At 32.4% G+C, this 27,887-nt stretch overlaps 1 protein-coding gene across 1 annotated transcript in view; it reads right to left on the reverse strand.

Annotated features, from left to right (window-relative positions):
* The window catches only part of LOC105339863 (plancitoxin-1), a 57,587-nt gene extending 30,027 nt beyond the window's left edge, over nucleotides 1-27,560 (reverse strand). Inside the window, exons 1-4 of the mRNA XM_066066821.1 lie at nucleotides 27,524-27,560; nucleotides 25,094-25,147; nucleotides 22,432-22,597; nucleotides 21,659-21,746 (exon numbers count right to left, since the gene is read on the reverse strand). Of these exons, the coding sequence (XP_065922893.1) occupies nucleotides 21,659-21,722 (64 nt within the window). The 5' untranslated portion in view covers nucleotides 21,723-21,746; nucleotides 22,432-22,597; nucleotides 25,094-25,147; nucleotides 27,524-27,560. The remainder of the gene's footprint in view (nucleotides 1-21,658; nucleotides 21,747-22,431; nucleotides 22,598-25,093; nucleotides 25,148-27,523) is intronic.
* Nucleotides 27,561-27,887: the final 327 nt, after the last annotated feature.

A 27,887-nucleotide genomic window follows, 5' to 3' on the forward strand; every position in this document is an offset into this window, starting at 1 on the left:
GGGTCGATTTTTCACAATTGAATATATAAAGAAAAATCTTTAAAACTCTTCTCCGAAACCGATCGGGCAGAAAAGGTGCTACGTGTGGAAGCATCCGCAGGTACTTTAGATTCACGCAAAGTCAAATCATGATCCGGGTGTAGGATGGGGCGACAAATGGAGGGGTTGTGAAATTTTTACTAAGAAATATATAGGAAAGAATATCTTATATCACAAACTGTCTAGAAAAGCTCTTATTTTAGATAGATTAATATTTGTCAAAATCATTTTTTTTTTCAGGAGTAGGGTTGGTCCACATGGGGGAAGGGGAATTTTTTTTACAAAGGAAAGCATTTAGCTTATTCACAAAAATCCAACTATTATTATATACGGTTTAACTTATATACAAACATATAAACATGCTGTTAATTCTTTAAAACAAATTGACTCTGACCCCTGGACAATTCTTGGTCTTCACAAGGGTTTCAAAGAATGATGTAGGTTTACACTCAATAAATAAAAAGTTGTTTAGTGTAATCATCTTTCGAGAACTTCAGTTCTCAATATGTGACATGACCGTATAATCATTCTGTTATCATGAGACTCAAAAAACAGAATCTAATACTATAAGACATCATTCTGATATTTTGTATATGATTCCATAAAGCTGATTTTATTAGGTCTATTGTTGCTAAGGTGAGCGATGTGGCCCATTGTTGTTTTTTTTTCAATGTCACTGTACTTAATTTACAAAAGTTTTTCTTTTCCCATTCTTATACGGTAACTCTAAGTTGCTAAATATCATATATTTTTTAAAGAAATATAAGGGGCAAAGGACATTCCTCGTGTAATCAATTTAATGATCCATTGGTAATTGATCTATATCGTTGGCTAATCGCGACCTTCATTCCCTTTCTCAACGACGGTAAATTAGATCACCTGTGATATCAAATCATCATACTATCAACAAATTAGAAGTTCTATTCCAGACTTTGTGATTTATACTACTTTTTTAAAGTGCGTTGCTACAATGCGCTAATCTGTGGATCATTTATTTTTATCCGATACTCAAGTCAGTTTAGAAGCAATGCAATATAATATTAATCTTTGGAAGAATCAAAATTGTATATTGGGGTCTGGTCACGAATACTCACAGATTTGTGTTTCATATTTCATGATTTCGCCTCAGAGTAAAATGCAAAAAAAAAAAAAAAAAAAAAAAATTAAAATGTTTTTTAGGGAAACTGTCATGGTATCAAGGGCTACAAATAAAATATTAGCTTTTCGTAACTAATCTAAAGCAGTTAATTCAAGTTCTGCACACTAATACTTATATATTTAATATTGGGGTCTGGCCACACAAAGTCACTGAAAAAAAGCAAAAAAAAAAAACAAACAAACAAACAAACAAACAAAAACATGAAAAAAACTAAAAATTGTTCTTTAGAAATTACTGTCGTCATAATATCAAAGACTACAAATGAAATATGCTTGAAAACAGTGAAATGGTATTGAAATTGGTGTTTAACGGGGTTCTTTTTATAACCCGAATTTGGGTTAACTTATTAGTCCTAGCATTCCTATCAATGTCAATGGAAAATAAATTGTTGTCATTAAACTGACACTGTGTGTCATTGACATGACATGACATGCAAAGGTACATGTGACAAGGCTAATAGATACGGAAATCTTTAAACGTAGGTGTTTTGAAAGCCTGTTACTCCCGATTTTTTTTTATTTTTACTTAAAATCTACCGAAATGTCCATTTGTTAAAAAAGCTTTGTTATAAAACACATATTTGTTTGTGATATGGGCATTAAAGTACTAAGAAAATCACACGGATATTAGTACTGGATCCTGAAAACAGTTCTCTATTTAGTAATGTTCATTTTTTTTTCTCCTTGCACTAGCATTTAGTATGTACTTGATTTTTTCTCAGCAAGTGATTTAAATATAATATTTCATATTTGAATAATACCCACTCAAAACTCCCTAAAAGGATGATATTTCTTTTAATTGCTCAGCCTGTTATCATAGCAACGGGTTTTTTTTATTGTTTTAATGTTTTTATTGCAGAAATACAATTGGGTAATTTTTTCCCCAAGCTTTGCATTTTAATTTCAAAATTAAAAAAAAAATCATATGTAAAATGTCATATATAGCTGCCACGAACAGAATTAGAAACTATGTGTTTTGTCATAAAGGTTTCCCTTTGTCTAGAACAATGACATTTTTATTATACCCTGGAAACCCAAAACTGTTTCCATTAGTTACAATAACGAAATGCATAAGCATTAAAATGTCAGAATGAAATATTGCTAGTGTAATGCTTTTTCACTCATCAAAAGCTATAAAACTGTCAAGTATGAAACATTCAGTGACATTGCATGGCTATTGATTTTCGATTATTGCATAATATTACTTATTAGGTAAGTTACTGTCTTACTACAGAAATATATTGGGTTGATCAATCTCATAGATGGCGAGGCGAAGTCTATGAGATTGATCAACCCAATATTTTTCGGAAGTGAGTCAGTAACTAACTTAATAAGTGTTTTGTTTTCCCAAGCAACATATTTATTCACAAATAACGATTATCTACGCAAAGCCATGTACACGATGCCTTACATCCCATCCAATTAAACTTTAAACTCTTCAAAATTATCAATACTACCTTTCAAATACGCTTTAAAAATCTTTGCTTCACCCATATTACTTTCAATGTTTTGTTGATATTCAATTTTAAACCTCTGCAGAGATTTGAGCAAATTTCGACGCTGCCATTTTGTTCTGCTCCAGACACAACAATGTGACGTCAATATTCAAAGGGTAACTACTCTAATTTAAAAAAATAATTCCAAAGGGCAACTACTCGTAATATTTTAAGGACTAACTGAACACGATTTCTGTGTGAAATAATATGAAATATCGAGATGAGTAGGTGAGGCGGCGGTCAATGACGGCCATATTGCCTAATATTAATCCTCAAATAATCTACATAGAGATAAATGAGGCAATAACGTGCCATGTTTAATTTAATGATAGTGTTACATTTCAGTCCGAGGGAAAACTAAGTTGATTTTAAATTATTTGAAATATTTAGGATAATTGTTCTATTTTTTTCAGTTCATTTATATGTAGGTATTTATGTTTCATAATTCTATAGCCTTATAACATATATTTTCATTATCCAGTGTCTTTGCCTGTGATAACACTATATTTCGATTTAGTACTATATAACCCTTTACCTTAAATGACGCCAAATTGAGGCGACAGCGGGGTTTGCTTATTTATATTTAAAACTTTTATCGTTCGATGGCTTAGAATTATAAAAAAAAAAAGAGGTAATAATTAATCATTCATTGAATATCACGATGTGGAAATTTCGATCGTGGCGTGATCAAACCTATCATTAAGCCCTTCAGGCTATATTGGATTTGATTATGCCTCGACTGAATTGTTTACCTCATAAAACTAAAAGATAATAATAATAATAATAATAATAATAATAATAATAACTGTCATCTTTATATCATACTTGCAGTACATGCTCTTGTTCATCTCATGCAGTGAAAAAAGTTATTTAATAAATGTCCTCCTTGTTCATTACTCTTTACAGTGTATATGTTATCTAAGAAAATCGATGTGTTTTTTTTATATTCCCAACAAACAGAAAATGAATCAATTACTTGAAGATCGAAAAAATAATTAAAACAAATTAGATCATTATTTACGAAATATACATAATCAAATGAATTTACCATATGAATTTGTCCTGAAGTAGATGGTTATATGATGGATGCTGTGGATTTTTGTCAGGTTCACCCACCAGGTGGCGGTTTGATTGAGATATGATACAGCACACCCACTACCATGTATAAAGTAACGCTTTGATTTATGTCCGTCCACAGCGTTACTTGCGTCATATTGGTCATAACCTGGTCTGTATGGGAACTCCTGGTATGTCGGTTTGTTGAGGGCAACGTTAACTGTCAAAACACGCACCCAATACATACATAACACATATTGATACAAAGAAACATTTTAATATCTACTTATGAATGTTGATTCTCTTACAGAAGCTAATAATGTATTGTTTTTCTAAAATATGTTAGTATTTGAAATACAAGTATTAAATGAAATTTCAAAGAGCTAATTATAATTACACCGCAACATTACTTTTGTGGTTTTTACATATAACATTATTCTTATAAAGATATATAGTTAAAAACAAATTGTAATAAAAAGACTACAATTGATGTGGTCAAATATTTACCCACCATTTTAAGCAATTTTAAAATTATAGTGTCATGCCAAAATTTAATATTTTTAAAAACATTTAACAGAGAATGTCTATCACATTTATATTCTTATAAGTCATCATTGGCCAATGTCTGTTTATTTATGACGTCGCTAAAAGAGCTTAATATTGTGTCTTAGGAGGTACATGTATAGAGCTCAGATCTACTGAAGTAGACATTTTGCATATGTTTTTGTTTATCAAATTAAGCACATCGTAAAAACGTAAAAAAACCACTCTTATTTCGCTCCAAAAATGATTTATCAAAATAAGACAATCTTCACGACTTCATTTCTACAATATTGAGTCACCTGGATGATAACCTTAACCATAACCGTAAGACAAGCACTGACAACGCGACAAGTCAACAGGTAGCTAAATGCAAGAATTATTTTGAGGCAAAGAAAAATGGATAAATATTCAAATACACGGCAATTTAATAAAAAATGAAGCATTTTTGACAAAATTAAATGTAAGAGTAAATGTTACTCTGTAACTGTAACTATACAACGCGCAATACAATTGCTATCGACAGTCTTACATATACTCTTGCAGTATTCAGAAAAAAATAGTGTATAGGTATAAAACGCAACCTAACTTTGGCTGAAAACAAGTTTTTATTTAATATTACAAGACGTAACGGTATAAAGTGAAATGCCAGTTGCTTGATTGGATGCACATCCACAGATTTTTTTTTAATATAAGCAATGACAGGACAATTTACCGATAATTCAGCAGTAAATGTTTCGCATAGGGCCGAATGATAAGTGGCCGGATAACAGGCAATAACTCTCACAGTCGGTGTACATAATAGACAAGATCTGGATTGTACAACATCAAGGGACTAGATAATTCTGCAGGATTGGACAATATGCCGGTATATACAACATCAGGATTCAACAATCTTTACTGTATTTAACTTTACTTTCAAAGCTTTTTATAGGAATTTAATTTAGGGAAAAGAAGTTAGAATATCGCATTTAGTTCTTTGAGCCGATAATTTGAATATGTTTGGGAAGGTACGAAACATAACCAATTGGTTTATATCAATTTTAAGTTGAATATACTTTTAAAAAGCACTGCTATTAGATTAAACGCCTTGATGAACAGGCTTTTAATGAAAGACATCGCAAAAAAAGAAACAATTCGTTAGATAACATGTATGAAATCTTACTATAAGCTGTTGATATATCCAAAAGTCCCATGTATAAGAACACGGAAAGCATCGTTAAACGCAAATACATTGAGTGAAGCATTGAATTACGCCACCAAATAATAAATGTTGACCCAAGTCTACATATCTTATACACTTTTATTCAGGAAATGATTCAAAATAAGTTCAGGATGCAGAGACTTTTAATAACGAATAATAAGCCTTTTTGATTTAAAAGTACCAACAGTAATAACTAATTTGACAGAATTCGTTAGCATGTGAAGTATTGGTTTAATAAAATTTGAGTATAAGTTGCTCGAGAGAAGTATGAGAGAGAGAGAGAGAGAGAGAGAGAGAGAGAGAGAGAGAGAGAGAGAGAGAGTATGTATTACTTAAAAACCAATCGTGTCAAATAGTACCTCGCGCTACAGATTCGAACACTGTGTTTCGACCCTGAATACTATTTATATAAAAGTGTTGTGTTATGCATGTACTATGTATAAAACCCTGACAACTCTTTAGGCATAGTACATGCACAACACAACACGATTGTCATTAGTATGCTGTATGTTGTGTATACTTATGTATAACGCTAACGCTGACGCGGATTATGTATTTTTTCTGCAATGTCGCTACCTTCATGTCCCGAAAGAATCACCAAAGAAAGCATTTATTGTTTAAGTAACGGCAAAGTCTTTTACATTTGTAAGTAACCAATTTTTTTTTTCATTATTGAAAATGGATATGTTCAGCACGTGTTTTAAATTTCTTTATAGATTTTATAAATGACATTATATACATGTAAATTATATGTTTGCGATTATCTTATCACTGTTAAGAAAAAAAATCGAACAGAAACTAACCCTAAAATATTGATGAAATATTATAAGAATAAATCAATAGATAAGATATTTTGAAATGGCATCCAATATATATTTTTAATTGCAAAATTGTTGCCATGTGTGCCATCTCCATTCTTAAGATTCAAGTCCGTTTGAATAGTACATTGCTTTGAAGATGTTTAGGATAAACAAATCAAATGCAATACTTGAAGGGCAAAATAATTAGATATGTTCTTTAAGTCAATATGATTTTCGTCCTGTTGTTAGTGCATTTTATGAACAATTAGGCTCATTTGTTGAGAGACATGATAATTAACTTTAATATATTTGGAGTTTAAGTGAGCTTTAAATTGTATTAAGTGCCTTATATTCTAAAATCAAAACATTGTCCAAATCAACTAAAATTAGACTGAATGTGTATTGATTGTCCTGATTTGTTGATACTTTTGAGTGAATTTGCCCATGCCTCTATCCAAACAGCTTTGTATATTTTTTACAGCATAATAATCTAGCAATTGCGTGTTAGAAATATATCCGGAATTAAAAATTTATATCCTAAAAATTTGTATACACCAGATGTTAAATCTGTAGAAATTCGTAATTTTTTAACCTCCTTGCAGAAAGTTAGGCTGAAATGTTTACAATTGATACGCTAAGTTGTTGCTTAAAATGGTAAGCCAGCACTGTTTACCGTTTGGACCGTCTAGAATGATAAATTTAACGGTAAATTGAGAATTTTCAAATTTTACAATTTTAAAATTCGTGTAAGTTATAGGAAAACTGTAAATATATTTGATCACTCTCTACAATCGAATCATACATTCTGCAAAAGAACAACTTTGCAAGATTGAGATCATGCATGTATTACATAACATTAGAGGTTTTCATGCAGGGACGAATATTTCAAATAAAAAAGAGTGTTTACTAATTATTAATCATAAATAGTAGTATATATTGTGAATCATTATTTATAATCGTAATAAGAAATATATTTTTTCTGTTTTGTAATATATTTATTTGTGCATATGAATATTATAATCCTTAAAAGAGCACAGATACATGTATGTAAGCAATGAGAAAAGAAGTTTCTATGCTGTAGTATTTAGTATTGCAAACTCTTATACTTAATGCTCCAAACCGTCTATACCTTACAATTTGGAGAAAAAAAAAACAGAGAGAGAGAGAAAACAAAAGAGAGATATCACCACGTAACTCATCGGTTGCAGTGGCGCAACGGTAGAGCATTTGGCAAATGAACGTGCTGATTTAATGGTGGTGAGTACGGAATCCACTGCCTGCGCTTATAAGACTTTCGTTAAAAAACATTTACTGTACTCTGTTTCAGCGGTATGCTTACGCTGTGCAAATCCTTTGGATACTATGCGAAAAAATATGAGTAATGAATATATCGACTGACAGGAGGAATAATAATGAAACAATATATACATAACACCACACTGCTTTGTTTTAAATACAGAGAATGAACGATTTATGTAATATGTCCCATTTTTAAAGCTATACACGCTATAATTTGCGTCAATTTTGAATAAAGGGGAACATGTATGTGTTTGATTACTAATAGAAGTTACCTTTATGCTGTTAATTATAATGCTCAATTCGATCACGTAACACATATATCAAATATTAAACAATAAAAAATATGTATTTTCCTGCCAGGAAAGTAATGCCTCCTCCTGAATATAAATATATCACGTGATATCGACTGCTGAATTAAGTCTATCATACCACAACTGGTGAAAGGTCAACACCTTCATAATTGTGATAGTTTCACAAAGGAAAGGATATTTTCAGTAAAGCATAAATTTGTCCGATATACGAGTACAAACAAGAGAGAAAAATACAAGCCTGTGAGTAGATATGAATACTTCCTTTAAAAAAATGACGCATACCTGTGTTTTTGCCCTATGTGCTATTTATAGATCCTATAAGTGTCAATGCAAAAGTAAGGGTATCGTGAATGACAAACGTATTTTACTCATTATACATGTATCTATTTCAAATAAACAACTGTTAAGCATATTAAAAATCAAGTTGGATATTTAATTAAGCAAACAATAACGACCACCTAGTTCTCCGCGGACATGCGCAATGAGGTCGGTTTCGCTCTTCATTCATCAATATTCATGAAAAGGTATATTTTCCTGGCAGGAAAATAAACATTGAAAATCTATATCTTTGTAACGAGATGGAATTCACCATTGTAATTTACAGACTGAGGATAACTTTTATTAGTAGACAAACACATGCGTTTTCACTGTCATTCAAAATTGACGTAAATTATAGCGTGAATAGCTTTAAGTGATTACATTTTTCCACTTCTGGTCATGAAATATCACCATTGCTTATAGTGATTGGTTTTATGAAATCAAATCCAATGTATGCGTACATTGTTACCAATCGATGATATCCGATATACAGTTTTTTTAAAGATATTTATGATGTATTGACATAAAACAGTTAAAGTCATATTCAATTCTAGGTTAACTTACTTTTTAAATGGTTGTTGGTGTTTTTGTATGTTGTATTCAAATCTTTTATTTCTGGTACTGTTGATGAGTCAATTAGATAAAAAGAAAAGTGAAAATATAATCAAATGATTAAAAATGTATAGTTTTAATACAACAAATTGCATGCAAACAAAATCAAATCTAGTTTTAAGCAGTCACAAGACTCTTTTTTTCCAATTTAAATTGCATCAGAATTCGGTCCTTCGGTTTTATAGGTAACTTGATTGACGTTTGTAAAAGCATATACATATACCGAATATTTGACATTTTGTGATCGTCGTGCGTAGAATATTTCAACAGCACGAAGGAGCGTGTTTGCCCTTTACTACACAAATAGTTTTAGATCTGAAACAAAAATCCAATCTGAACCTTTCTTTTAATGTGTAAATGCTTAAAATTCATAACCATATCTTTGGACATGTTAATTAAAGAGAAGGATCTAGTAGACAAGTAAGTGTAACATTTAAGTATGTATTTTATATATTTTCCTTATTATTTTTTCTGATGATATTTAAAGATGGATGTAGGACAATTTGGCAATTAAATATGTTTTAATTGCAAAGTCTCATACATTTGTAATCAACCACACTTTTTTTTTATTATTGCATATAAATATGTTAAGCATGTGTTTTAAATTTCTTCAATGATTTTATAAATGATATTATGTATGATATATGATATAGGTTTGCAATTGTCTAATCCTCAACTATTGATGAAATATTATAAGAATAAACCAATAAGTAAGAGATTTTAAAGTTGCATCCAACATTTTTTTTGGTTGCAAAATTGTCGCCATGTGTGCCATCTCCCTTTTTAAAAATTAAGTGTGCGTTTGAATATATATTGATTTGAAGGTGTTTTGAATAAACAAATCAAATGCAAAAGTTCAAGGGCAAGATAATCAGATATGTTCCTGAAGTCGATATGATTTTCGTCCTGTTATTAGTGCATTTGTGGAAAATGAGGCTTATTTAGTGAGAAATATGATTTGAATTTATAATTTATTTGGAGTATAAGTGCGCTTTAATTGTTTTAAGTGCTTTATATTCTAAAATCAAAACGTTGTCCAAATCAACAGAAATTAGACTAAATGTGTATTGATTGTCCTGATTAATTGATAATTTGAATAAATTTGCATATGCCTCTATCCAAACAGCTCATATCAGATGCAACGAAAGTGACTATAATTGTTTAAAAAAAAAGTCCGTTTTTTCATCTTTTATAGAAAGTGGTTCGGAATAAGATTAAGTAGCCCAAGGCATTTTTGTGTCGTAGATTGCAACTGTTTTATACGTAAGAAACTGTAGCTTCCAGGTCGTCTATCCGATATATTTTTCCCAACAGGAAGCTACATACATGACGATAGCCAACTTTGATTAAAAAATATGACAATGCGCTCAGGTTTTCGAGGAAAAGTAAATCCATTCAATTTTATTAGCTTGTTAATATATTAGCGCCTCTGATTGGTCAAAAAAATTCTCTGATACATGCATCAAAACATTTTTTGCAGAATCCACTTTTCTCATATGTTCTGATTTAACACTATTGATAGACAAATTGTAAAGTTGTGTATGTTCAATTATAAGTAAACAAAATGCAACTTCATAACTAAAATATTAAAAGTTTAATCTTAAAAAATAAATAATACACATTTCTTATTTGATCAAATAAAATCACAAACCATCGCATGCATTTTCCTTTCGTTTTCATCTCAGCCGGTTCAGATTTTAACTCTTCATTTGTGTTTAATCCATCAACTTCACCTCAGTTACTGCATCACTAGAAGGCACATCCATTTTGAATATTGTTGGTATTGTTATTTTGTCATTTTAGAGCCGCTTAATTAATATTACTTACATTTTGATCAATGACACTTCACATTGTATGATTTGAACATGTTTTATTAGATTTAAGAAATGGGTTAAATTTTTTCTCTATTGGTCGAAATATGAAAGGAAAACGTTTTCATAAATGTGCTTCGCATTGTCTTAAATCACAAAGAAAATGATAAATTAAATATGCTTAAAAACAGAAATAACTAAATAATGAAAGTGTTTTCCTTTTGCTCAAATTCTAGATGCAATAATTGTTAAAGGTATATGTGGCGTATTTGGAGAACATTTTGACATGGGTTTGAGTAAAAATATACATCATATGCTTCTTATGATTAGACGTTTTACAAATGCTAGGCCTTAAAAACATGTTTCGCTACATGTCTAATGAATATTGTTGTGATCCGACTTTAATAACGCCACTGCGCATGAGTGCAGAAAAACCTATCATTGAAAACACGATAGAAGAACACTTTGTTTACAAATTAGTATCACGTTTTTTAATGTCGTTAATTGGATAATTCTTATTTCAAATGGTACTCGAAGATATACATTAATGTAGAACGTATGAATTCATAACTATGTGTTAAGCATTATCGAAACGATACAAGAAGTAAATATTCCTGACCTTGAAGGATGCATATAATGAGAGCCTTTATTTATTCTTTTTTTAGAAATTGCCCAAATCAAAAATACACTTTTGTTTTATAACTAATAAAAAGTAAACACACGGAACGCAAGGAGACCTAACATGAAAAGTAAAACCCTACAAATTGATGATGAAAACTTAAGAGTAATTCTGCTTTAATTCCTATCCCATCAATCTAGAAAGTCTCCGATGACAATCTTTCCTTTGTTCCTATCATTGTCAGTCTATTTTTTGTTCTCTCATTGCCAAAGCTTAACGGTTTACCTAATAGTATCTATCTCGTCGTTGTCATTGTTGTTGATAGACCGAGGTGGGTGTCACGTGACCTTTTGAGTTGAATGTGCTGGGGAATTTTGTGTTTTGTTCTTTTTACGTTTTTGTTTTATTTTGGGATTTTTTTTTTATCGTCCGACTCAAGAGTATTGATTCGATTCTTTTTTTCATATTTGTTTAAATGAATAGTAGTATTACACGATAACAAATAACAAAATAAAATGATGAATTGTAATGGTACGTCCTTTTTTTAGCAGAATAACCACGTTGAATATCTTCTTCCTCGTAAAGGTTCTCTTGTGCGATCAAGTTTTGTATTGATTTAAGAGGCGCTCGTAATTAACCAATCAAATGTTAATTGATAGAGTGATGTGATATCTTCCCTGTGCAAGTGTACTCCATGTTGAGTTGAGAGGTAAAGGACTGATATGCGATTTTAATACAGACAACACCATTGCGTTATAATTGGTTCACGTGCTAAGAACGAAAGTTTTATCAAATGAGGATTGAATTTTCTTTTTTATCGATTTATTTCTAATGGCTTCTTAGTGGTTTCCTCTGAACTTAATTTGTGTGTTCTTAAACTTTTGATTTGAAATAAGCTTTTTCCTGTTTTGATTCAAAGACCCAATCGTGACATCCAGCTATAACTGCAAGTAAATTAATATAATTCAAAAATACAATTCCAAATTTTAGAAAAGGAAATAACGGTCTGACACTTTGATTATTATTATTTTCGTGGTTTATGTTGGCCTATTGTAAAACAGAGATTGGTCTATTCACACATATGTCATACAAATAATAGCGTAAAACAAGTTTCAAGGTTATGAATTTGTACACTATCTGTTAGATATTACTTTGTGAATTACGTTATAAAAAAGCATGACCACTGTTTCTGTAAAACCTTGAAATTCAGTATACTTTGGAAAATGACATAATATAAAATTTAGAATATCAATGCATGTGTGATCTTGTATTGTTAAATATTGAAACAATGTCAGTATTTGTTCACGGTTATCACCCTCTACATGAGGCATTAAACATCCTTAGGCAACATCTCTGGCTTGTTACTGCACAGTGAAAATAAAGTTAAACATGGCAAGTGGATCCAGCAAAGTTTTACAGCCCGAGAAGACTAACATCAAAGACACCAAACCTGTGTTGCTCGATCCGAAAGTCACACCCTCCGCTTAACTTACAAAAACTATCGTCAATATGGCCCGGTGAGTCCACGACCGGCAGCTTGACCAGTCAACAGAGCACCAAACTCGCAGCAGCAATGATTGAACTACTTTTTGCTGAAGCAGAAGCAAAATTGATTCGGAAACAAGCATCTATTAAAGCAGAGAAAACTATTTTAATGAAAAAGAAGGCATTAGCGGAAACAATGACAACATTTGACGCGATGGAGCTTGCTCTGAATGGTAAATACTTAATCGAGGAATCATGTACGAGGGATCGCATATTAGACTATGTACTAGTATCTTAACAAAGTGATCTTGTTGCAAAACAGAAACCTGAAGAAGTCTGTTTAACCTGACATATTCCAGGAAAACACAGATCCGTTCACTGAACTCCCTGATCTGCCAAGCAGAGTTGGTTCCGATATAACCCTGAGGGCAAAGTTAATACCTAGAAGTGTTGCTAACTCTAGACGTACGGTGGTCCATCCGGATGTGACTGATATTTCCCAACACCTGTAAAGAGAGACCTGATATCCTCCAGATTCACCATGTTTGATGACACTCCAACAAACTACATGTACTATATGTATGCATGGAAAGTCAGTCTCAAGAACAATTTGAGTGACTTACAGGTTACTACACTTGAATACCCAAACATAATGGTGAAATGACTGGGCTTTGAATCGCAACATCAAGCCAAAAGTATTCAAGCAACCAACATAACGCACCCGCAGACATAACTTGATCTCCTCTGGAAGCGTCTTGATTTCAGGTATGTCAGTCCGGAGGTTATAGAGGACTTACTTCAGTGCATATTTGCTATACTACCTAGACTGACCAGCAACAGTCGAAAAGAATACTTTGATCTGCTAGATTTAGCTACAGAGATTTTAGCTATCAAGAAAGATAATGAAAACATGACTTTATTTTCATACTTTGATTTGAGGAAGACAACAAATATTTGTGCCCTCTTCACAGATCAAAGCACAAGTTGAAGTACTGCCTAGCATTTCGTCAAAAACCACTGGACGAACGCAAGAATTTCCTCTACTACAAGAGAATTCGTTTCAAGTGTTGTGGTCAGGTAAAGCATCATACTGCAGTTACGTACAATTTTTGCAATATGTCAACGCACCTAACCTCCTTACACGAGTAAAAGGAAGTGATCTCAGCTTCTACACAAAGGTTATCTTTAGGATAGGTCACCCTGGGTCAAGTTTGCTTTGGTAGTGCATACATTACTGACAAAGTGATTGTGAAAAAGACTTTCATTTTACTAAATGGCAGACTATCCCTGCTAGAAACCTGAGAAAGCAAGTTGAAAATTGAAATTTTCAAAACAAAATATTTCAAAAACACTATTTAAAAAACTATTTCAAAAACACTTCAAGATGAGAAGCTTGGAATATCGATGGACGATAAAGCGTTCTTACATAATATGAACAGGTTCTGAGAAGAGCCAAGACTTTGGATCTCAGCCTACTGCATAATTACTTGAAGTGTGAACAGGTACAAGAATTCATGAAAAAGATTGTTGTCATGGAGAACCCGCCCCGCAGTTATCCACGGATCAAGAGAGATGGTACTTACTTATGCTTGGGGTATATCACCCAAAGAAGCCGGATTCATCCGCATGGTTTTTTATTCATCAGCTAAGCACCAAGGGATTGCTCTCTATGATGTTCTACTCAAGGGACCGGATACTTCCAACAGTCTTCAGGGAGTCATAATGCGCTTCCGTAAGGAAAACAAATCGCAATCACAGTAGTTTGTAAATCTCACAGAAACTACCTTAGGTTCAGCTTCATATGGCAACAGGGCAATGACATGGATAAGCCCTTGACAGATTACCGGATGACGGTTGGGAAATAGCCCGTCCCCTGCCGTAGCCACATATGCACTCCATAAATCTGTATCAGAAGCTGATGATGATTAAAGGAATTTTGTTAATCGTAATTTCTATGTGGATGATGATTTCAGCTGCCCTGATGAGATGGAAACTGCGGATCTCGTCAAGAGGATCCAACAGGCCTTGATGAAGGGGGGTCACCTCCGACCTCACAAGATAGCTTCCAACTCAAAGAGTGTGCTACAGATGGGATTCCAGTGATCTCGCAAATTATCTCAAAGACCTACATATCGGACAAGACACTTTGCCCATTCAGAGAAGTCTTGCTTTTTCTTGGGACATAAAACTGTGTGTTCCGTGTGTCTAGTGACCATAGAACATTAAACCATGGTAGTGGAGAGTCAACTCACTTCAGCAGCTTGAAGTCATCAGGATTCCTAGGATGTTTTGGATGTTCTCCATTGCCAATTCATCGACATCTGAGGACAATATTTTCTCAGATACATGCAATGACGCAATATCTGCTGAAGCGTGCGTTAAAGTTTTCTCTGAAACCGACAGGCATGATGTAGGATTTCTTCTAGAAAAAGGAAAGGTAGATCCTACACACGGGCACAATAAACATCGGCTTGAACTTTGTGCTGCCGTCATGGCAATAGACCTAGTGGACACTATAAGTGAGCAACTGGACTTTGCAAAGATACTTTTCACTTCTACACAGATTGTTGCATAGTATTGGGGTACATCTGCGATGATAGTAGACGTTTCCAAACCTAGGCAGTGGAAGCATGTGTTTACTGATTGCAATACAGCAGACCTTGCAACTCGCGAATTTCATGCTAGTGACTTACCATGAAGCATGTGGATTGATGGACCTACCTTCTTACACCTTGTTGATGCTGACGCAGACAGAGAGGTGAGGGAAGTGAACATTACGTGTCTAAAGACATCACCAAACCAAGTTTTGAATGGGAAAAGTTTTCAAGATTTTCAACATAGAGGAATGTATTAGGAGTTGTTGTTAACATAAAGAGCCTTGCAAGTAGAAAACACATGAAATTCCCGCAGAACATATCGGTTTTTGAAGCGGAGATCCTCATTATCAAGGGACTACAGATCACTTCCTTTTCAGACGAGATCGAAGCCATCATCGAGGGCAGAAGCCCACCTCGGAACAACTTTTTTATTGCTTTTAAAACCAATTCTAGATGAGCCGGGATTGATACAGGTAGGAGGACGGATTCTGAAGATAAGAAATGGAAGACAGAACGAGTACACAAAGATGCTCGTTTGTCACCCTGTTATCATTATTAAAGGACACCAGATTGCCCTACTCCTTGTCAGACACTATCGTACCTTCATACACCATCAATGACGGCACTTCATTGAAGGCGCAATCAGGTCGCCCTGCCACAACGCAGAGGCGAGGGGGCGTGTTCGGGATGTATGCTATACATCAGTGCTATTGGAATATAAGACCTGATATGTTAATCAAGTGGTTCATAGCTCGTACAAGCGGGGGATACCACAGTCTGGTGAGTTAAAGGGGTGGCTCTGGAGAGAAAGTTTTTTTTGTTGTTTTTTTTGTTTTTTTTCAGGTCCGCTGCAGCAAACCGGATTAAGGCCACGTTCATGTGCATGTGTATATTATCCATTTCAGTTTAGATTGTTCATCCCTGCCTGCTCCTCTTGATATCCAAAGATGCAGGTTTTTTTTGAAATTTCAATTTTAAAGAATTAAGGAAAAATTTGGACAAAGTGGATACATAAAGGAACAAAATATGGTTCAACATATTTAGCATAATGTTATAATAATGTGTAAAGTGTAAATTCCCGCGCTTCCGCGGGGTATCTTCTAGTGCATTTTACGATTTTGATCGGGTAAGTCTGCTGGTCAGTCAAATAAATATTAGATATGTGTTGTGCATAACCCCAGGGCGCATCCAACAGGTTGAGGTAAGATGGGATTAGCCACGGTTGGTAGAACCTACCTATCTCTTAAAATTATTTTTGTTAGGGTGTTGTTCAATTAAGAAAAAATGGAAATACGTCGTGGTAAATTCGTCATTTTGATTTTTTCCCGAACGGTCTTGGTTGACCGATAACAGTTGTGTTCATGTGTGACATTTTTCAATTTTCAATATTTGCGCATGGTCTGCACTCGATTTGCACTACTTAATTTACAACAGAAACCTCATTTGAATCTCTGGTTACTCGTAGATTACATAAAACGTCACTCTTATCCGTTTGCCTTGAAAAAAAAAATAAAAAAAATACAGTTATATATATAATGTTTAAAATCAGGTGTTTCTTCACATATGAATAAGAATATTTATCGGAAGTATCATTCGCCTTCTAAAAGTAAAACTTATTCTTCCTTTGCTATTTCGAAAATCAAGAAAAGGGTGTTAAATGTACATATAGTTTATTCAATGTGGTTTTATTCTTAGGTATTACATGAACAGAGCTGACCAATGATATTACATTCCGATCATTCTTTAAAAGGAATATTTGTTTTAAATATTTGTCTTGTATTTCTTTATAAAAATATTTCTTGAAAATTTACCTCGTATATCTTATCTTGATTTTTTTTTTATAAATTGATAAAAATATTCATTATACTAAGCATACATGTTAATTTTTCAACATTCTTCTTAAAGTCAATACATGGTGAGCTTCATTTGTTTAGCTTAAAATGAATGGAAATACACGTAGTTTTTTTGTCAACAATTGAATATTCCGTTGGATGAATTAAAGTCTAGGAAATTCTATGGCGAAATGTTTGCCCTCTTTGGGTTGGGAAAGATTTCCTTGGGTGGCACATTTATATTGTTGGTTGTACACCGATAGTGAAGTTCTCGGAATTCTTTTGTTACGCTTGCATTTGTTAGACAAAGGGACAACCCGCCTCTTTTTGCTTGAGATTTCTGTCAATGACAAATAAATTAATTGAAGTTGGCATAACATCATAACATATTATTAAAAAATAAATCACTCAATTTACAAATGCATTTTGTGGTATATCGTATATCACATTGTGTATCTATGTAGACTGTTTTTGTACATGGTTCAAACTAACATGTAAAAAAAAGAAGTAAACAATGGAACAATGTTTTTGGTATATCTTTCGAAAATTAATTAGGTTATTGTCTTTTTATTTTAAAAATGAAATAGATAAAATGAGTGTCTTAAGGCAAAATGTTAATTTTGATTAACACGTTTGATACAGAGTAAATAAGGTATTAAATTGCAATATATAACTACTTATAGTTCTACCCTCGACACAAACTCATAAAATGAGAAATGAACCATAAATCATCATAAATCCCTACAGTTCATAAACTTGAGATAATATGACATTGTTGATCTGGAGAATTTTCTTAAGACATACCATTTGTTTTATTTAATTATGAAGCATAGGAAAATATCTAAATATTGTGTATTTATTATTTAATTTAATGAACGTACCTCTCTATTTATATCACCAATACAAACCAGAGTTTTTTTTAGCTACCACCCACTTAGAGTATTATATTCCATGCCTGAACTCAATTGTATTGTTAAAAGAAGCTTCGATGACGTTTGATGACGTTTGATACCTAAATATGAATAGAAAAACAGGTATTAGGTATTTCTTTTTGAAGATTCCACATGCTAATAATAAGAATCGTTCTTTTGACATCAAGTTAAGTTGACCATAAAGGATATTTAGGTATTTCTAAAAATCGATGTGACGTTAATGTACTGTATCAGGAAAAAAACTAGGCAAAAAAACTAGTACACTCATGAAGTTCACTGCGATATTAAGCATGCGTGTGATAAAAAATGGGTTGAATTAAACAGGTGTATCAATGTTTTAAATTAGATTTCCTTTCTATTTCAAGTTAAATCATCCTACATCCCATAGCTTGAATTTTAGTTTTACAAATATTTTATTGTTCGATGTATGTCATTCATTCTTGTTCATGTATAACACAACTGCATCAAGTTTAGGCAGATTCCAGGGCAACTGAATAATATAAAATAATATAATAAATATAATAATTATAAAATTAAAATATATTCCCTTTACAGAAAAATGCAATAAGTACACATCGCCGCCCTCTTGAATTTATTTAAAATTGTCACATCAATGGAATTTTTGCTTTAAACTCATCGGTAAGAATTGTTTGCGATCCTTTCCGTCTTCCGATCGATCTTTCAACATAAAAACCTACACATGTTTAACCAAAACTTACATACAGGTGACAGCTTTCCTCTTTTAGCCATTCATCATTTTCAAGGCAATAGATGCAGACAATGGTACATGTCAATTTTATTAATTTAACGCACAGTTTGCGTTTAACGACTGTAAGCTTATATGTAGGAAGACTAATCGGAAGACGGAGATGATATCAAATTATTGTTACCGATGATATACAAGGGAAACTTCCTCCTGATGTGGCGGTTTTAAATAAAATCAAAATTGCGGCGGTGTGTACCATGAGTATAGTCAGGTAGAGTGTATATTTTTTATCAATAAAAAAATATAAATTCAAGTGTTTTAGGACATGTTTTGATGCTATTTTTAAATTAATCGCCCAACAAATCTAACTATTATACAGTACCGATCAGACACAAATTAACAGAAAGTAACCCACAACTTAACCCTGGGTTTACTTACTTACTCTGGGTTAACTCCTGGTTTACTAGAGTGGGCCAGAGTAAACCCAAAGTCAACTCAGAGTAGACACAGAGAGTAAAGCCCGACCAGAAGTATACCCTCGAAAGCATACACTACATGTGTATTCGGAATATACAAGGGGCAGGAATTACAGGCAGTAAGATGGTTAGATAAAACACAGGTCTGCTTCACACTTCGGTGCGTACAGTTGACCGCAAAATCAATTTCTCTAGCCCAAGTAAACCTCGAGTAAACCCAATTTGAAAGTAAACGCCGAGCGGACACACATTTTCAAAAACGTAATCCCGGAGTAAACCCAAAAAGTAAACTCAGGGTTTCGTTTGGGTTTACTCTAGTATTAGCCTGATCGAAACTGTGCCTTATGATACGATATTTCAGGCAAACACGTTTACATCATGAAGAAAAATAAGATAAGCGATTTGATCCTTTTAAATATCTTCATACACAACTGTTCTTCTCAAGAAGATCATTAAATTATATGAATGGCCAAAACATTCAAACTCTTCTATAGTTATGCATGTATATGTATAAAGTTATTACCAAAGCAGTGTCTAAAAGATTAGGTCTCCAGGTTCGAACCAATAAAGAGTCTGCCAACTTCGGAGAAATAAATTTGTCATAAATATCTGAAGGGAATAAAGTACTAAATCAAATACATGTGATGTGAATCAATATTGGGTAAAATAATGTTTGTTTATATTAAAGAGGTTACCTAGTCCAAACGAAGCTGACTTAGCAAGTATTCCCAATTGAACATTTCCAAAAGTTTTGATTGGAATATGTACAAATTTCATTGGGTTACTGATGTTTATATTGAAGTTGTTCATGTCATAAATATAAGGATTTGTCGTTTCGAAAACTCACCATCAAATGAAAGGTATTTTAAATTTTGTCAACGTTCTTAAAATATTTTCAACTGTTCTTGCAACAGTGACACAGAGAATACTTTGTCCAAATTGTGTTTGCGAATCCGAAAACGTAAAACCTTTTGCAACGTGAGATGGAAACCTTGGTACACTTGAGACAATCCAAAATCCTTTGGTCTTGTCAAACGCCTTAACACCTAAAATATCATAAAACTGGTAGACTGTTAACAAAATTACGGAAACAATATCGATATATTTTCAATTTTTTAAAAATTCTTTTAGCAGTGACAAATGGTGATAACGAACAGTGTTCAAAACAAAAGTCTGAAGGAAAAATACAAAACAGTGACAGAGCGAACACGGAGCTCTAAAAATAAAGGTGGGATCAGAGGAATAATATGTCATATTTAACTAGTAGATGTTTTCCAGAAATGTATTTTGTCCTTATTGTATTGGAATCTATCTATTTTCAAACACGTTTCTTCTTATCGTGTGCTTAATTTAAAATCTTCAAAGTATCGACACTTCAGCAATTGGAAATATACATGTATCTTTGAGCATTAACATCAAGTTATTAAATAAATAACGTTTATCATTTTTTTTTTTTTACATTTGATACATTTTACTTTAATAACCAATCAGTTTGCAATTGATAATAAAGTGTAAAAAGCCAGCAACTGAAGTAAGTATATATATACTACTATATTAAAACAATAGACTCGATTTTTTGGCCTTTAATATCGATAAATCGGAGGAGTACTATCTTTTGTTTTATATATTTTTAGCATCATTGTTACATGAAAATTACCAATTTGTTTTTTGTTTGGTTCTCAATCAAGCTTTGCTAATAAATAATCAGCAAAAATTGCTAAAAAATTCCGGAAATCATCTGGATTTTTCTTAATTTTACAATCCTGCGCATGCGCATTATATTCACACTAAATCAAGTGATGGTTTTTAGTTTATGTTTCCACAAAATCCCATTTGCATAGATAAACCCAGAAACTATAATACAAATACGTTTAAATTTTCATTGGAAATGTCTGTCATTTACTCTGAAAAATAACAAGAGTTCAGAATGTCAACTTGAAGCAAAAAAGGTGAAAACGTGTTGAATGCTTCAATAATGAGAATTAGTTTTTTAGATGAAAGGTATCTACAGCCTCACAATGGTTTGTAATAAATAATTTGAACGTTATTTTCAACGCAACTTCATACTTTTCTCCAAAATCGTTTCGGAGCGGTTCTGCAATTTTTGCTACATTACGGGTATATGGTAGGCACTTGAACTGTAGTGAAGGCGTGTTTCGAGACACAGTTAGATAATTCTAACTAAGCACAGTGAAGTGAAAATAATAACATTGCTGTAGGTTTAAAGCTTGGTTCTGTAAATGTCAACAATACGGTTTGTCGATGTATATATTTCTTAAAATCACATGCACTGTCCACCCGTGCACGCACGGGTCAAAGTCTAGTATATTAAAAGGAAAAGTAACATAAATGATTTAAATTCCAAACCTTTGGAGTGGGCGTGTCTACCATCTGCAGCTTTAACTGTGGGTGGTGGTTGGTCATTATACATTGCATAAGTTACGATATCTGGAGACTGAATATAACACAAATACACGTCAGGTACTTATCATCAATATTTCATAATATATTGGTCACAGTAAAAAAATCAAATTAAATTTTTTTACTCATGCAATTGAAGAAATGCAAGTGAGCGATACAAGTGATCTATATTTAATTGTTAGTTTATATATTATTTTTAATCGAAGTGTATTTTTCCATTAAAAAAAATGCAATTCAAAAAAGCGATTGAATAGGATCCATGTTGGATAACTCTGAAAGACTATCCTGCAAAAAGGCAATCTAGAACAAAATAATTAAGATACACATTTTAAGATACTTTCCGTGTTAAATGTGTACATGCCTTTGCTGTCTTAATTAGGTAAACAGTTACTAAGAAGACTATTTCTAAAGGCACCGTTCATTAATTGGTCGAATCTTTTAGCAAACTAAGGAAAATCACAGACTGCACGAAACAATAATGATGGTGCGAGACTCAAATTTCCATAGGGAACGATTAGGCTGTTTCTTTTAACTAATCCACTGATGTATATTAGTAATTATTTTATAAATTGTACTTACTTTTTTACAACAATTTAACACTTTGTTAAATAAAAAATGTAAATATAAACAATTAAAAATATTTTTCAATGATGATCCATGCAGGTTATAAAGGTAGCAATATTCACCAAAAAAGGGGCTTGTTTAATTGTTTAAAGAACCTGATCGTATAGTGCCTTCAGCGTCTCATATAAAGGGTTTTCGATCCTTTTTGTGATATCTTTTTGTGAGAAGGAAAACGATGGCGAAGCAGTATCTATGTAGAAAAACTCGGTTACGCTTGTTTTATTAGGACTTGTTAACGTTGGTACTTTGTAGATGATGAACCTGCAAATAAAAAAACCCATTATCATGTTAAAGTACATATAACAGTTAAATATAGTTGATATAGGAGACAGGGTGCAGGATAGAAATATAAAGCCAAACTCTATCCTATACTATATTGCAACCTGTAGCCACTCAGATTCGAGTATAAATTTCAGAGTAGTAGTTTCGCGAAACAAAAATGAATTAAAATATACATTTTAAACATCAATTCTATTTTTAAAACAATGTAAAACTATAAAAAACAATAAATATGTTTTATGTTTACAATGCTGTAAAGAAATTTGATGGGCGCTATACAATTTTTTTTTCAATTCGGAAACAGCGCAAGTATAGAGTTAATGTAAAATTTTAAATGCACAATGCAGCGTAAATAAAGTTTTATTGCATTATTTAAAAACTTCAATAGTTAAACAAAACACAAACATATTCAATCTATGAGCAACTGACATATAAGTAGATATCTATCTCAACAAGGAACGAGCGTTGTTTTGTATACATATCACGTTTCATATCATTTCTTCGATGTCCGATCACAAGACCAGATAATAAACTGAACAGATCGGATTAGGTTAAGTACAAATGTGTAAAAATTTATATTTTTTCAATGCATTCAAATAATATCGCAGCAAATGCTTAATTTTAATTCATTCATCAAGTAATGCCTTCCCGAATCGTGTTTACAATTATCAGCGACCAAATCAAGCAATTTCTGATACTCTCCTTTAATATAATATTATAAGGAAACGAATTTCTTTAAATGTTTGTTTAAGCAATAGCTTTAATTCCTTAATCTCCTTTTTAGATAGTATTATACATAGTATCTTATTGAACAACTCAATCGCTTACCTGTTTTTTGGTGTTTTGTTTTTTTTGTAATTGAGTACACTTCGCGTACAGTTGAATATCACATATGCAGAGGTAAATAAGTTCCCTCGTTTTAAAGATTTCCGGTGTTTTGTAAGAATTAGACGTATGACTTTTACATTAGTCGATAGATTTATAAATAAAATATTCATTTCCTTAAAATTCGTTTTAGTTATTTCTTATTCCTAAATATGGATGGTGTGGGATAGGATAGGATAAGATAGGATAGAGTGTTGTTTTTTTTTTTTTTTTTTTTTTTTTTTTTGGCAGGATAGGATGCAGGATACATGGTATAGGAAATGATATGATTGTTTTGTCAACTTTCACGATAGCAGGACTGTACCTAAATTCATCTATATACTTCAATTGATGTTCAAAATTTATTTGCATTAATTCATAAAAAGGTAAATATCCCTGTTAATGTTGAAAAAAAACCAATACAGCTAAGCCCATAACATATCAGGAACACTTCTTAATGTTAAGGAAGGTATCGATCAAAAGGTTTGCAATGTAAAGACAATTTCATTCATTTACTTTTCATTTTCATTTTAAATGTAATTTCTTAAATTTTCTGACTGCAAAAAGAGCAAGATTCCTTTCTTATTCTACCTCATTCTTTTCTGACGGTTAATACATGCTGCTATGCTCAAAGATGAAAAATAGATAATGCAAGACACTTCACTCTGTACTCTTAACAACTGACGCCTTTTTTACAGTTTGTCCATGCATTTTTTTTTTTGTAACTATTGCATCATTAAGTGACTTCCGCAATCACTTACTTGATGCACGATAAACATAAGCGCAAAAGGAAAACTGTCCTTTATAGAAAACACAAAAGAAATTACTTACATGTACATAGTGGATATATGAAGTATTTTTATTTTTATTTTTTTTGTAAGTGAAAATACAGTACCGATCAGACCCAACTTATAAGCAGAGTAAACCCTAACTAAACTACGGGTTCATTTTTTACTTGGGGTCTGCTTTTTGAAAAGTTTGGCCCGTCGGGTTTTACTTGGGTTTAATCGGAGTTCACTTTGTGTTTTCTTGGGAATTGCTTTTGGGATCAACTGTATGCACTGCATAGTGAAGCAGACCCTATCTTTTATCTAACCATGTTGCAGCTTGTTTTTTCTGCCCCTTTTTGTATTTCGAATACACACGCAGCGTATTTTTCAAGGGTATACTTCTGATTGGGCTTTACTCTCCGTGCCCACTCTAAGTTTACTTCGGGTTTACTCTGGGTCCACTCTAATAACCCACAGTAAGCAAATAAAGTAAACACAGGGTGTAGTAGGGGTTTATTTTCTGATCGGAACTGTATATGTTCACGCATATTTATTTTCTAGCAGAAGTTATTAAATATATATGTATGGCTTTTAAGGTTAATGGGCATCTGTTTCACAATCTAAAACAACGACTAATATTAGTAAATGAAATTACAATCATAAAAAAGAGATTGCAATGCGTCTCTCCATTACTTAAAAAAAATTCAAATGCAATTGAAGTTTGACCGATTTACTATTTGTAATTGTTGCTGTTTTGGTTTTTTTTTTTGTTTTTTTTTTTACTTTTTTCTAGTGCAACGTAATTATATAAATGAAAGGAAAATTAATAGGATATCAATCTTACCAGTCAACTTCTTTTCCATCCGAAGACTTGCACGATGCTGATCCTTGTATGTATCTTAAACAACCAAAAAACACTATCAACTTTGCAAGACGTGTCATCTTACTACAATATGCAAAGACCATTGAAAATATCATTACAAATCTACTATAATATACTTCCCCGATGATATGGGCTGCTATTGTTGGCAAGGAAACTATATCGAGAGTACTTGTATAACAACAGGCGCAACTTTTGATTCCCGTGAACATGAAACAAATAAGGTTTTCAATTTGTATGCACTGGTGGCACACACAATTGTAATAATTAGCATTTATATTTGATTATTATTTATCAAAAATAAATTTTGAGAAAGAATGATAAATACTTAAAAGCAACATATCTTCAAAATAAATGATTTTCTTTCAATCCGCTACCAAAAAAGATAAACGGAGTAATGAATGAATGGATAAATGAATTGATTGAGGGTTAGATTGAACGAAGAATGGGGATATGTGTGGTTTGATGGGTGAATAAAACATAGCGAGATATAAGGAATATCTATATTGTGTGATTTTATATTTGCTTTATCCAACGAGTTGAAATAGTTTATACATTCTCTTGGATTGCCGAGCAAATATAATCATTTCAACGTGTTAGATGAAACAAATATAAAATGTTAGGGTAATAGAAATAGTGATGTGGATTTTACAGAAAAATCTTCAAAAACAAGGTCACTTAACCATTGAAGCGAGAGTCTGTGTCTTAAATAATGTTGATCAGAAGTGTCTGAACAAGCACCAGCGGTTTGCTAAAGCAAATGTTCATCACATGGGTAGTATAAATCACATGTATAAAATTAAGAGATATATATTTTTGACTCAGAACTTTACTTTTATTCATCTTTCTGATAAACTGCACAGATAAGGAAAAAATAAATAAGAAAACAAATAGTAATCTTTACGCTCTGTATTACTAGCTTACAGCTTGATTACGATATACTTTACAATGTACTTAATTTGGGTTTCCTGAAATCACTTTTTGTGGTAAAAAAATTTCATTTTAGGAACAGCACTAAATGAAAACAGTGACGTGGAATGCACGTATCACAGCATGTCAGGGAAGTCACGAAAGAAGAAATAACTTGTGACTAGAGTGTACACAAGTGTCTTTGAGTGCAATTTTCCGTTAACATGAAGCAGACAAACTGGTCGATAGAAATTTGAACTTCCTCTATTGTATACATTCGAACTAATAAGATATAACTTAAGCGACAAGAAAGGAAAATTATAAGTGTATTCATTTAGACCGTGTAATATTGTTACATGTAGACATTCAAAATGGCTTACTGTTACTTAAAAAGGGCTAACCTTAAACATTAACTGTACACGGTCACAGAAATCACAAACTTTGTTGAGTTAGAGAAAAAGGGTAAAAAAAATTTCCATATAACATATTTTTTACAGAACTGTATATCCGTTCATATAAATTGTGCCTGTTTGGGAGGGTAACAGTTGAAATTGACACCCCGAGGAAACCATTGTCAACCGACGCGAAGCGGAGGTTGACAATAGTTTTCGAGGTGTGACAATTTCAACTGTTATCCTCCCAAACAGGCACTATTTATTTTATTATACTGAATGTCTTAATTTTAGAGATTTTTTTACTGCTTTTATAAAGAAATGGCGTGAATACCACGGCGAACCGTACGCGCATAATTAACGCACATGTAACAATTCGGTATGTTACCCGTTGCTAAGTATGTTGCTAACGCTGAGGGTAATAGAACGGATTATCAACTGCGTCTAAACCGACCAGATTTCAGTACTTAACATAAAAGTATAATAATACCAAATGTCGACTAATAGCCTAGTTAAAAAGGCAGCGCTCATAAATAACAGGAAACACATAAAATAATAACACAATCACCATGTTCATCGTTAATTGTTAACAGCATTCATGCGTTAATCTTTTTCAGCAATCGAAGCAGAAATCGACATATTATTTCAAAGTTTGAAGTTCTTGTACCTTTTATAATTTATATGTTACAAAAATATATAAATAGCTAACACCCAGTAAACAATTTATTAAGGATGGGTAACCAGTGTTAAGTATGTGGATAACCTAAATTTGTTTGAAATAATGAACATTGAAATCAAGTATCGCCAATTTTAGAGCAACAGTACAAAAAGTATAAGATTTTTAAAGAAAAAAAAATCAAAGCGTAAAAAAAAAACACCACATTCTGAGCTGAAACAAATAGAATCAATATTATTAAACAAAAGGATAAATGTTGTTGTAGAATAATGACGAAATAACTTTTAAGGCAAATTTGAGATGAAACAAAATCATTTGTGTTCCGTTTGCATTATTTTAGAGGCTGTAAATCAACTGTTCTTAGTTAGAAAACTCCAAAAATATATGGATGTTTTCAATTTTTTTGAAGTTATTTACCTTTGTCGTTTTGGATGAACTTCATGTTTAAATATTAAGTGCCTTCTCTCTTAAAGCGAATCAAATATGAGGAAGTTATTTAACAAATCCTATTGTGATCAGGTATAGCTTTACAGGTTGGGCACAATTACCGCATTGAGGAATGATTACGCTAAACGGGAACTATTCTCAATTTCAGTGATAAAAAAAACTCCCGCAAATGCGTGATTTACTCGATGTATGCCAAATAAATCAAAAATCCCAATTAAGTAAAATGAAGCGCATGAGAAATGCAAGGTGGTGCAAAAGTACAATAAACAACTGACCTTCCTGGCCTAAAACTTTAGTCCTCCACAGATGCAAACGAATATTAAACGATTTTGAA

The sequence above is a fragment of the Magallana gigas genome, chromosome 1 (assembly GCF_963853765.1).
Source record: "Magallana gigas chromosome 1, xbMagGiga1.1, whole genome shotgun sequence".
NCBI classification, from domain to species: domain Eukaryota; kingdom Metazoa; phylum Mollusca; class Bivalvia; order Ostreida; family Ostreidae; genus Magallana; species Magallana gigas.